Below are 12,051 nucleotides of genomic sequence, written 5' to 3'. Positions count from 1 at the left end.
CCACACCTCCCTGGTCGGTGATGGGCCAGCCCAGCCCTGCCCTCATTGTGCCCACATGGATGTGCAGCCTCCCAGGGGCTGGGTGATGGTGATGGTGATGGTGTGAGTGTCCCTCAGCCTGTGCTCCCTCCCTCCTCCTGCAGGACCTCACTTCACTGCTCTTACTGCTCTATTTGCCCACACTTTGCAGACCCAAAGTTGCCTCTTAGCTGGTGGGACCAAAGAGGTTTTGTACCCCCTCAGCTGCTGTCCCCTTCCTGCTCTGACAGTGTCCCCAATCCGTGGTGGCCAGGGGGACCTGTGGTGCTGGCTGCTTACACTGAGGGATGGATAGCTGTGTTTGGACCCTGCTGCTGGTGCAGACACACCCCTGAGTGTGACTGTGGAAATAAAGGAGTCTCCAAGGCTCATCCCAGCAGCCAGAGTCACGCTGTTGTCATGTTTGTGGTTCCTGATGGGCTGGGTCGTGGGAGCTGTTCCCTGTTTACCTCCTCCAGGGGTGGTTCCTGCAGTGCTGGGGTGGAACAGGCAGAGTCTGTTGGCTCAATCAGTCCTGCAGAGCAGCTGCTTGGAAGGTTCCTGGTGGATAGATGTGTGACTGGGGTCACCAAGAGATGGTGAGCAGAGACATGAACATGGGGAGGTGCTGAATCAGAGCTGGGCATGGGAAGGTCACCACTGCCACAGCTTCTGCTCCCACTCCAGCACAGACCATTCCCAAGGTTGCTCTGTCATCCCAGGGCTGCTCCTCAGACATTGCTGGCAAGTTCAAAGGACTCCAGAGGACGAGCCAGCTGCTTGCTCTGGGGTGGTTGGGCACAGATGCCACCTGGCTGGCAGCCCTGGCAGCTGAGGAGGTGTTTCAGCAGGAGCAGAGTCATGTGGCACTGCTCCCATCCTGGCCATGGAAGGACTGTCAGGAGCCTGTTGGCAGTGTAGGAGTGAAAACTCCCTGGGAAGCCTGAGCTGGAGCCACCCTGGCGACCTCCTGTTTCAGTTCCACCCATGTGAAAGATGGCACAAGGTAAGGTGCTGCTTCCCTGGTGACCTCCCTGCACACTTCCACTGCTCTGATTATGGAGGCAGCGCAGGAAACATCACAAGGAAGAATGTCAGGGTGGGAGAAGGCAGGAGGGATGAGGGTTGTGTGCTCTGGGATCCCTGCTCAGCTGAGCCAAGGGACTTGTCTGGGAGATGCTGCTCTGCCTGTCCCTCAGCAGATCTGGGTTCCCTCTGCAATTCCCAGGAGAGGAAGCCTTGGAGCACCAGCAGCAGCTCCAGCCTGCTCTGCTCCTCGGGGAGATCCACTTAGATCCTGCCTGAGTGCTTGGGAAGTGGCTGTGTGCTCTAGCAGGAAACACAGAGAAGTGGAAGGAGAAGCCTGAGAGGGACAGCAGGGGGATTTGGCAGAGCAGCCAAGCACAGAGCGGATGGATGCTCCTGCCTGCTGCCGTCAGGGATCCTGCTCTGCAATCTGCTGAGCCGTCTGCCAGCCAGGAACAGCTGGGCTGGCTCTGCTCCTTCCTTCAGCTGCTCAGGCTGAATCTGCCCAGCCAGCCCCTGCCTGCCCACCCAGCCCTGTGCTGGCCAGGAGGGAGCAGCACACAGAGAGCTCCCAGCCCGCAGGGCGATGGCTGTGCTGGAGAGGATGCTTAAAAAAGGGGCATTTTTAATCTGCTCCATCAGCTGGGCCTGTCTGGGTGCTGCCAGGGGGGCTCATAGGGAGCAATTCCTGCCCTGCCAAGCTGGCTTTGTGCTTAAGGGCGTGAAGCATTGGTTTGCAGGCAGTTGGGTGGGATTTGAGCAGCACCCTCTGCTCTGGAGATGCTCCTGGGAAGCTGCTGCCTTTGATGAATCAGTGCAGGCAGCTGGAAGGAATTCCTGAAATGGTTTGTGGATGCTCTGGCAAGGCTGATAGCTTCTGTGTGGAGCTTTGGGCCTGCAGCTGCTCCTGGGGATGGCTGGGGACAATCTCTGCTGCACTGGGCCAGGCAGCAGGGCTGGAACCCACATGTGTCCCCCACCAGCAGGCTGTGGGAGATGCTCCCTGTGCTCCTTGGCAGCCTGGGCTCCACTGACATCACAGAATCCCAGGATGGTTTGCTTTGGAAAGGACCTCAAATATCCATTTGCAAGTCCCTGCCACAGGCAAGGATTCACCCACTAGACCAGGTTGCTCAGGGCCCCATCCAACCTGGACAAATCCAGGCCTGGGGGGCTGTGACTGCTCAGGACAGAGTTTCAATGGGCTGGGTATTTTCAAGCACTGGCCACACTCACTGTATCCCTGGCAAACAGGCCTGTTCCCCCTCCCACCCTGCAGCTCCTGCTCTTTCCAGGCCATTCTCCCCACCAGATAAGCAGGACCCAACCCTTTGCTGTTTGCTTGACCCTGGAGTTGTTATAACAGCAGGCAAAGCCCATTCTGTTTTCAGCACAACTGTTTATTGATAATCTTTGCTTATCCACTGTATGAATGTTACCAACCTTTGGACAGAGCCAGCCTGCTTCCCCAGGGCCTGTGTCCAGGTAGCCAATGCGTGTAGAAATCATGCACTTCAGGTAGTCTGTAACAAGACGGGTGTAAAAAATATCTCAGATGTATTTGAAATCTCTGCCTCCTCTTGCAATTGACTCACTGAAAAGTCTGTAAAGAAGTTGTTGGGGGATAGGGCTGGTCCCTCCCGGGCAGGGCACAGAGGCAGAGGGTCCCCAGGCAGAGCTGTGAGCATCCACCACACACTGTGCTTTGGGGGGGTGTTATAAACCAGCCCCCAGACCCCAAAACAGACAGGGGGACTTCAGGAAAAGCGTGGTGGTCCCTGGGTGGGCAGGACCTCATTGCTCAGGCTGCAGAATTAACCCCCCCTTGGGAATCTGTCCTGTAGTGTCAGGTCCATGGGAGCTGCCACTGTGTGTGCCTGCCCTGGCTTGAGGAAAGGAGAAGATGGAGCAGCAGAAGGAATGGTGACCTCCTTTCTTCCTACAGACAGACAAAACCCCCATTCTCTGTTTCCAAACAGCATCCCTGCCCCTGCAGGGCCTCCCAGCTGGGAGCTGGGAAAACTGAGGTTTGCAGATAGAGCAAGGAAGGGATTTGGGCAATTGCAAACACCCTTGGTCAGACTGAAGAGCACGACTGTGTGTGCTGTTCCCTCAGCAGGGTGGAGGTCAGGGCTCCTGCCTTGCTGGGCTGGCAATGGACTCTGCTCCCTGCCTGGGTGACAAAAGGGATTTCTGAGGGCAGGAGGGCTGGGGAGCCCCAGCTGGCACATGGAGGAGGAAGCAGGAGCCCCAGGAGGGTTCTTTGTGAGCAGAGCTGTGCCCTGCCCAGCCCATCACACCCAACCTGGGGGGAGCACAGTGCCCATGGCAGCCCCCAGTGTCCATCAGTCCATCCATCCCGGGCAGGGCAGGCTGGTTGGCTGTTATGGTGTGTGTGTGTGTGTGTGTGTTGTTCCTTTGATGACCACGAGGAAAATTTTTACATTACATTCAAACGAGCACCCTTGGGTTTGTTACTCTACTTCTGAACACCGCAAAACACAGTTAGCAACAGAACACGACGGAGCAGGGGGGGCAGCGAGCCCCGGCGGGGCCGAGGCGCCGGCGCTTGCAAAAGAATCCCTGAAGCCAACGATGGAGGAAGAGGATGGGCGCGGATACACGTCACAGTTTCCATTTACAACACCCCCGGGAGGGAGCACCGAGGCCGTGAGCCGGGAGAGGGCCCCGGCAGAGCTGCCCTGAACCCACCAGGCCGGGCAGCGCCGTCATCGTCCCGGCGCGAAGATGAAGTCGAGGGCTTGGCGCTCGGCCGCCGCCACGTTGGGGTGCCACAGGTCCACCATGAACACCACGCGGGGACCTTCCTCCGGGGCACCTGAGGGGTGGAAACACACAGTGAGGGCAGGGAGACACCCCAGTGCAACCCCAGCAAACCTTCCTCTGGGGCACCTGGGGGTGTTGCAGTGTGATGTCATGGTTTGCCTCAGTTTCCCCAGTGTGACTGTTCACAGGGGTCTTAGGATGAGGGAAGAGACTCCATGTTTCAGAAGGCTTGATTTATTATTTCATTATATATATTATATTACAACTATACTAAAAGCATAGAAGAAAGGATTTCATCAGAGGGCTAGCTAAGAATAGAATAAGAAAGAATCATAACAAAGGTTTGTGGCTCGGACTCTCTGTCCAAGCCAGCTGACTGTGATTGGCCATTAATTAGAAACAACCAACATGGGCCAATCAAAGATCCACCTGTTGCATTCCACAGCAGCAGATAACCATTGTTTACATTTTGTTCCTGAGGCCTCCCAGCTTCTCAGGAGGAAAAATCCTAAGGAAAGAATTTTTCATAAAAGATGTCTGTGACACCCCAGTCCTTCCCTAGGTGTGTCAATCACCTCTCGTTTCCTCCACCTTGAGCCCTGCTGAGTGCTGTCTGTCAGTCCTGGCATGCCAGAAGGTGCCGAGTGAATGGCAGAGTTCAAAAGATGCCTTCCACCCCTGGAGGACATTGAGCCATCCAGGTGTCATTTGTCCCTTAAGACTTCCTCCTGCTACCTGGTTGGTGGCCTTCTCTGCCCCTTCCCTGCCCCTCTCCCCAGAGTTAAAAGGAACAGCAACAACGTGGTTCAGGGAGTTCTGTTGGAGCTGTTGCTGGATTCAGAAGCCTGTGGGCCAGGAATAAAGCTCTGGATTGAAATCTCCATCAGAACCGACTCCTTTCCTTCATCCTCACCTTAAAGCTTCTCCATCAGAGGTAAACCTGAGCTCCTGTATGTCTGGACTTGTCTCAAGTGCCCAGCTGCAGCACCCAGCTAGCCAAAGGTGTCTCTGAGGTGAAAACACCACAGTTGCCACCTTTTGGTCAAGCAGCAAGGCCCAGATGAACCTAGGCACATCCCGTCCAGCTATATTGGTAATATTCCAATACGTAGGGGTGGAAACACAAAGTGAGGGCAGGGAGGCACCTCCCCAGTGCCACCTGCTTACTGAGAACTCAGGGACATGGGGCATGCTCCTCCCAGCCAGGCCTGCTTTGGGATTTGAGGATTCCTGAGGCAAGGCCTCCGTGCAGCTGCGTCCTGGATCTGTGCAGGGAGCGGCTGCTGTGCCACTCCGGCCTTCCCGGCCCTGCACGGGGCTGTGCTTCCCAATCCCACAGCAGGTCTGATGTGGAAGCAACAGCTTTTGTTCTCCCGCTCTCTCTGCATGCTCCCCTGTGTAGAGCAGCTCTGCCTGATGCTTTCATGCCACGGGCGACTAATGCCGGGTAATCCGGGAGAGCTGGAGCGGAACAGGCCCCGTCAGGAGGGAGGAGGAACCATCCAGAAATCCAGCAAGGCTGCTCCCCTGCTGGCCTGCCAGCACCGAGCTGCAGCAGGGCTGCAGACAGAGCAAGGAAGGGATTTGGGCAGTTCCTAATGCCCTTGGTCAGACTGAGAGCACGGCTGTGTGCGCTGTTCCCTCAGCAGCATGGAGGCCGGGGCTCGGCCTTGCTGGGCTGGCAATGGACTCTGCTCCCTGCCTGGGTGACAAAAGGGATTTCTGAGGGCAGGAGGAGGTGGAGGCCGTGGCACCACAGGCAGAGCTGCCCTGCAGAGCTTGGTGGTGAAGGAAACTGAGCTGCCATGAGGGGAGAGGATCAGCAGGCCCTGTGCTGGGCCCACAAGCAAGTCGGGATGGGAGCGAGCCATGGGCTGGCTGAGGGGCTCCAGGGGTGTGCCAGGAAAGGGTGCCAGGATGTCCCAGCACCCTGAGGCAGAGGGAGTGAGTTAATGAGGAGCCCTGCCATGCCAGGGACAGGAATGCTCCCACTTAGGGCAGGCCAGAGCCCTGAGCCCCTCAGGACATAGGGACCCAGCCACACTGGGGCAGCAGAAGCGACTGGGCATGGGTGCTCCCCGACTCATCCCCAGTCCCCAACACCACAGGGGACACCATGAGGCCCCACACACTGAACTCACCTTCGTGGAACGCCGTGTGCAGGAAGGAGTCATCGAAGAGCAGGCACCGGCCCTCAGCCCAGCACTGGGGCTCGCCCCCCACCACCAGCTCACAGTTACTGGGTGTCTTCAGACCTTCAGGCACAAAGACAGAGGACAGGGAGGGTCAGGTCATGCCCAGCTCCCTGCAGTGGGGCAGCAGGCAGCAAACTGAGCTCTGTGTGAGCCCCACGCTGCTGTTGAGGGGCTGCTCCCCTGCAGGGAGTGACCTGAACCCCAAGCCTGGAGCAGCTCAGTCCCTGCCTCACTCCCTGTCTGCTCCCTCCTGCCTTTTCACTGTCCCCAGCAAGCTCAGCACTGCAGGCACTACTTTCATATCTGGAACAGCGCTCCAGTCCCCAGAGCCCATGGCCCCAAGGTGTGCACAGGGAGCCAGGCTCCTGGGATATTTTCCAACTTCAGGACCAAAGGTAAATCCTGCCTGCTCCTTCCTCCAGCCCTGCAGCAATGACCCTGCCCCAGGCAAGGCTTGGGGAGCAGGAATTGTACTGAGGCTGGAAAATGGGGGCTCATTTGTGACTCTGCCACAAGCTCCCCAGGGACCTGCCCCATCCTTCAGTCTCCACCCAAGGTGCTGCCTCAGGGTGACCCATGGGGCTGCAAGGACAGAAATCCGGGGGAGTCACAAAACGCTCATAGGGAAGCAGCTCTGTGAGGGCCACATGAAGGACAATCACAGAAATAAAATGGGTCTTTTCCTAAAATACCAGCACAAACCAAGGCAGTTTGACAGGGGTAGATCCCATCACCTCCTGCCCCGGGACTGTCACCCCTGCAGTGCTGGGGACACTGGAGCTGCTGCAGAGGCATCCTGCCCTGAAGATGTGGCCGTGGTGGAGAAAGGGGTCAGGGCTCACGTGGCTCCTGAACGGTAACGATGCAGCAAATGAGCAGGACAGATCCAAGAGCAATGCCAAACCCAGCCAGCGCAGCAGGGACTCCCAGCTGCCCGGGAAAGCTGGGACTACAAAGCTGCTGTTTCAAAGGCTGCAAAATCCAAAGCCATTTCCCTGCACAACAGCCTCAGCTGGAGATGCTGGAACAGGGAAGCTGAGCTGCTGGGGGATGCAGGGAGGGAGCAACCTGCAGCCCTTCCATCCCACCCATACGCTGGGATGCTGCCCTGGCCCATGGAAGCTGCCTGTGCCTGGAGTAAATCCTCAGGAGTGATTTGCCCCACTGATGGCTGTGCTGGCTTTGCAATCCAGCTGCCTGAAAGGGCAGGTTGTGTCTTAACACATCCATGTCCTGGGCACAGCAAGAACCGTGTTCCCAGCACCAAGGTGGGGGTGCCAGTGTGCCCCTGGCCCAGGGCTGAGTCCCTGTGGAAGGACAATCAAATGATCCATGTCATTCCTCTGCCCAGGGTGTGTGTGCTCCAGGTGTGATCACCTGAGCCCACTGGCTCCTCCCAGGAACCTCTCCCAGCCCCTCATGAGGGGAGCACATTCCCCAGTGCCCCAGAAAGAGGGGTGAGTGACAAGCTTCCTCTTGGCACCAGCAAGGGCAGCTCCTGGGATCAGCTCTGAAAACAATTCCCCACAAATGGCCAGCAGTGCCTGGGTGTGTTTACCCGAGCTGTTGGCTGAACAGGCGCGGTTGGTGTTTGCCAGCCGGGCCCGTGCGGTGCCTCCCCCGGCACGGCCGGTGCTGTGCCAGCCCAGCCATCTGTGCCATGTGGGCTCTCCCCGTGCCTGCAGGGAGCACTGTGCCACCAGCCCAGCACCTGACCCACCACAGGGGACACCCCAGGACATCCCTGCCCTCACTCACAGCTTTGCAAACCCCAAAGCAGCATCTCTGTGCTCCCATCTACCCGTGTCCCGTGCAGAGCACCCGAGATTCCAGGAGAGGGGAGCTGCCAGTGGCAGAACACAGTCCTGGAGCAGCACCCCAAGCTGCCCTACATCCCAGCATGGAAGAGGGACCTGCCTGCAGAGAGGGGGCTGTTCAGAGACCCCTATGAAAAATCAGCTGGTATATCACACACCAGAAAGAGTCCACAGCCCTGGGTCAGCAGGAGGAGGAGGTGAAACCCTCCTGCTGCTGATCTGGAGATGCTGGAGATGTCAGGAACCCAGGGACTGTCACCATCAAAGCCCCCAAAACCTTCCTCAGGCCACAGTTGTCTGAGCCCCAAGAGCACAGAGTGCCAGAGACTTTTTTGGGGCTCCTGCACCCTGCCACCCTCCTGACACATGACCCACAGCGCCGGACACTCACCGAGGTGGCAGCGGATGCGGATGTTGGTGGGCCCGTAGTGCTCGGCGATGACAGTGCCCGGGCTCAGCACAGAGATGCAGGCGTTCCCAAAGACATTGTTGCCAATGCAGGTGCGGAGGCTCCCGAGCAAGCGGTACGTCCGTGGGCATCTCCGGCAGTTCCTGGGCACGCACATGCCCTGGTTCACCAGGTAGAAGGTGAACCACTCCCCGCTGGGCGTGCTGTTCATTTTCCATCCTTGCGGCAGGCTGCAGTTTGAGAACGCCTTGTACAGGGTCTCAAACTCGCACAGGATGGTCTGGAAGTTGCGCTCCAGCAACTCCACGTCGTGCTTTTGAGCGTCCCGCGAGAAGTAGGGCGTGGTGGGCAAGTCAGGCAGGAAGAATACTTCTGGCTTCTGGATGGAGGGCCGGCTGTTGAGGTAGCGGCCCTGCTCACGGATGCCCTTGTGGATCCTGCCCATGCCGGACCAGGAGTAGCGCTTGGCGTACTCCTGCAGGTTGTGGTAGAGTTTCTGGTTGAGGCCGTCGTGGTGCGAGCAGCGCACGCACTCGGGCGACTGGCAGTACACGAAGCCGTTCTGCACCCCGTTGGCCTCGGCGCTCTGCATCAGCGCGTTCACCGTGGCGTAGGCGCGGGGCTGCTCCCGCCCCACGTGGTAGCAGTACCACACGAAGAGGACCAGCAGGCAGGCGACGGCCACCAGGGCCGTGGCGTCGCAGTCGCGGAAAGACTGGATGCCTGTGGCGATGAAATCCCGGAGTCCATCCAGGGACCAGCTCCAGTCCGTCAGCCACTCCAAAGACATGGTGGTGGTGCTGGGAGCGCGCAGCGGGGCCCGGCGGTCACTGCTCGTGGGGCTCAGGGGCACCCACACCATGCAGCCGGGCCGGGGCGCGGCGGGAAGGGGCTGCCATGGGCGAGCGGAGCGGCGGCTCTGCCCTGCTCTGCCCTGAGCTCTGCATTGGCAACGGTGCCCAGCAGCACCCCTGGGTCAGCAGCTACGTGGCTGGAGAATCCTCGCTGGTGTTCTTGGGTCCATCATGCTGAAAGGCAGTGCTGGAGGGAGGTTCTGGGGAGAGAAACCCAGAGGTGTTAGGGAGAGGGCTGTCCTGTGGGGTCCCTGCTGGGGTCAGTGCACAGGATACAGCTGGAGCTGTGAGCTGGGACTGGCTCCTCAGGGAGGGGATGGTGGATAAGGGGCCCAAGAATGCTGAGTAAATCCCCCAGTGCTCTCAACAGCATCTTCCACAAATACCTAAATAAAAGGCCCAGACCCAGACTCCATCTCCCACCACCCTAGTGCTCTCAACAGCATCTTCCACAAATACCCAAATAAAAGGCCCAGACCCAGACTCCATCTCCCACTGTCCCAGTGACCATGTCCCCTCCTGCTCGTCCTTCAGTTTCTCTCCCAAGCTGCTGCCTTATCATGTCTGAAATCTGGCTGCTAAGTGAATATACACAGAGAGTACACACTTCGCTGCCCTATCTGGCAGCACATCAGCTTATCCCATCCATCTGATGGCTCTGAAGTGACTCTCCCTCCCCAGACCAAGCTGTGGGAGAGCCCAGAGCTCAGTCAGCACATGGCCACAGGGCCAGCACATGGCAAGAGGAGCAGGTCAGGGTGGTGGCAGCAGGGGCAGCTCAGGTTGGCTTGTTTGATTTCACCAGCTCATAGTAAGGGCACTCACTAAGTAGCAGGATGGGTTTATGAGCCAGGAAAGCCATCCAAACCCTCCTCAGCCCTTCCTGCCAAGGTCCTGCAGCCTCTCAACGTGCATTTCCTTATCAATGGTGATGGAGACGGGCTGCAGATGAGATCTGACCCTGCTGCAGGGCTGGAGACCTGGGATTCAGGCAGTGCTACACCCCAGGGAGGAACATCCACACACCCAACCTCCCTCCACCCTACTTCCTTGTAGCGTGCTGCCTGCGTGCCCCATCCCAGGATCTGCAGTCCACGTGGCATGTCACAGCCTCCCGGGAATCTCAAGATAACTTTCCTCCATCTCCACGGCTGGCATCCCTCCAGACACTCCCGCTTCTCCCACCCAGGCCTCCGTTCCCGGGGTGCAACCACAGAGTCGGTGCCAGGGACGTCCCCCAAAGCCAGCACAACCCCCGTGCTGGACAACTCCCTGCTACCTGCAGGACTGGAGCATGTCAGGGAAGGAGCAGAGCCCTGGGTGATGTTTATTCAGGGTGGCTCCTGCCCTACAAAGGGAACTGATCAGGCACAGCAGCCACGCTCGGTCAGAGCTGATGGGAACACAAAGGGGAACAGAGCTGGGGGGTCCGACAGCCTCGGGGTCCCCAGGTCAGAGTCACACCCTGCAAGGGCAGCACAGCACAAACACAGCCCCAGTGCTGCCCCAGGGAATGCAGCCAACACCTCAGATGGGGGGGGAAACCATCAGAGCAGCAAGAAATCCAAGCCCCCGTGCTGACACACTGCCTGCCTGACCCCAGAAAGCCCAGGAGCCCCTTGCTGCAGAGCCCTGGGGTTCTCTGGGCACAGTATCCGTGGGACCAGCCCAGGAGCTGCCTCCTGTTCCAGCACAGCCACTCCACTGCAAACCTGACCAAACCCACCCCCAGACGGGCTGTGCCAGCGCTGGGGCAGGGCCCCAAACATCAGCACTGCTCCCAACACACACCCTGTGGCTGGGGCAGCACCCTGTGGGTGCTGTCACCTCCCAGCCACGGCCCTGCACCCACACGGGTCACATCCAGCACTCCCGGCCTGAGATCCCAGAAAAGGCTCCTCAGATAATGATGATGGCAGAGCCATTCCAGGGAGAGGAGATCAATTCCACGTTGCACCGAAGTTGTGCAGGACGTGGAGGCGAGCACCGTGCCAGCAGCAGCCGTGTTACATAAGGAAGGCAGAGGCTTCGATGCAGCACAAAGTTGCATCTCGGTGACTCCGTGCTGGCCACGGCATCTCCTGGAGGCAGCGGGTTCGGCTCAGCCCAGCCAGGGTCCCCGGGCCGTGGGCCTGCAGTGATGGGGACGCGTGGCGGGGATGTCCTCGGCTCGGCACGGCTGGCGTCGCCTCTGGGAGCAGCATGAGGAGCAGGAGCCTTGGGACGAGGCGGGATGCCCGCTGCCACTCCGGAACAGGAGCAGCGGGCGCTCCCTTCACCCTCTCCCGAGCGTGCCACCCCGCCGGTGCCACCAGAGTAAGTGTCACCCAGTGTGACGGTGTCACCCGGCGTGTGGCGGCGTCAGCGGGTGTCACCGCTGTGGCCGCATCACCCGGCGTGGCGATGGCACGGCCGCGCCGCTGTCCCATCACCCGGTGGCACCTGCCGCCGCGCTGCCACCCGGCCCGCCCGACGCCGAGCCCCTGCCCCGGCCGGGAACGGGGGGATTCCGTCTGCGCCCCCTCCGCGGGCCCCGCTGCCGCCCCGCGCCCCCGCGGCCCCCCCGCGATGCGCTGCGGAGCGCTGCGGTACCGACCTGCCGCCCGCGCCGGGCCGTGCGGGGCCGCGCGGGGCCGCGCTCCCTCCGCTCCGCCGCCGCCGCCCGCCGCGGACCACAACTCCCAGCAGCCCGGGCAGGAGGGGCCGCGCCGCCCCCGCCGGGACCGCGCCGGGCGGCAGCTGCGGCCCCGGCCCCGCACAGCCCGCCCGCCCCCGCGCCCGCCCCGCGCCGCGCCCGCCCCCGCCCCGCGCTCCCGCCCCGCGCCGCCGGGAGGGGCCCGCAGGGGCGGGGGAGCCGCGGGGTTGCGGCACTCGGGAGGGGTCCCGGGCGTGGAGCGGCGCTCGGGAGGAGGCGGAGATGATCCCCGAGGGAGCGCCCATCCCGG

The 12,051-nt window shown here is 60.3% G+C and overlaps 1 protein-coding gene across 2 annotated transcripts; it reads right to left on the bottom strand.

Moving 5' to 3' along the window:
• Positions 1-2,432: 2,432 nt before the first annotated feature.
• Positions 2,433-11,764, bottom strand: ASPHD2 (aspartate beta-hydroxylase domain containing 2). Of its 2 annotated transcripts, XM_058036936.1 has the most exons (4): positions 11,703-11,764; positions 8,235-9,306; positions 5,973-6,086; positions 2,433-3,883 (listed from the first exon to the last, which is right to left on the bottom strand). In XM_058036936.1, exons 2-4 carry the CDS (start codon positions 9,112-9,114, stop codon positions 3,774-3,776), a joined length of 1,104 nt encoding a protein of 367 aa, XP_057892919.1. In that variant the 5' UTR covers positions 9,115-9,306; positions 11,703-11,764; the 3' UTR covers positions 2,433-3,773. The 2 variants fall into 2 exon arrangements, with proteins under 2 accessions (XP_057892919.1, XP_057892920.1); XM_058036937.1 differs by lacking the exon at positions 11,703-11,764 and having other exon boundaries at positions 8,235-9,883.
• Between the last annotated feature and the right edge of the window lie 287 nt (positions 11,765-12,051).

This window comes from Melospiza georgiana, chromosome 18 (assembly GCF_028018845.1).
Source record: "Melospiza georgiana isolate bMelGeo1 chromosome 18, bMelGeo1.pri, whole genome shotgun sequence".
Taxonomy (NCBI): Eukaryota; Metazoa; Chordata; class Aves; order Passeriformes; family Passerellidae; genus Melospiza; species Melospiza georgiana.
Note: the sequence above shows the minus strand (reverse complement) of the source record. Positions and strands in the feature narration are given on the sequence as shown.

Excerpts from the sequence above, each read along its gene's own strand:
- ASPHD2 (XM_058036936.1), bottom strand. The coding sequence starts at position 9,114 with ATGGTGTGGGTGCCCCTGAGCCCCACGAGCAGTGACCGCCGGGCCCCG. Across the intron at positions 6,087-8,234 it reads CCGCATCCGCTGCCACCTCG|GTCTGAAGACACCCAGTAAC; the intron begins GTGAGTGTCCGG and ends TTGTGCCTGAAG. Across the intron at positions 3,884-5,972 it reads GCACACGGCGTTCCACGAAG|GTGCCCCGGAGGAAGGTCCC; the intron begins GTGAGTTCAGTG and ends TCCACCCCTCAG.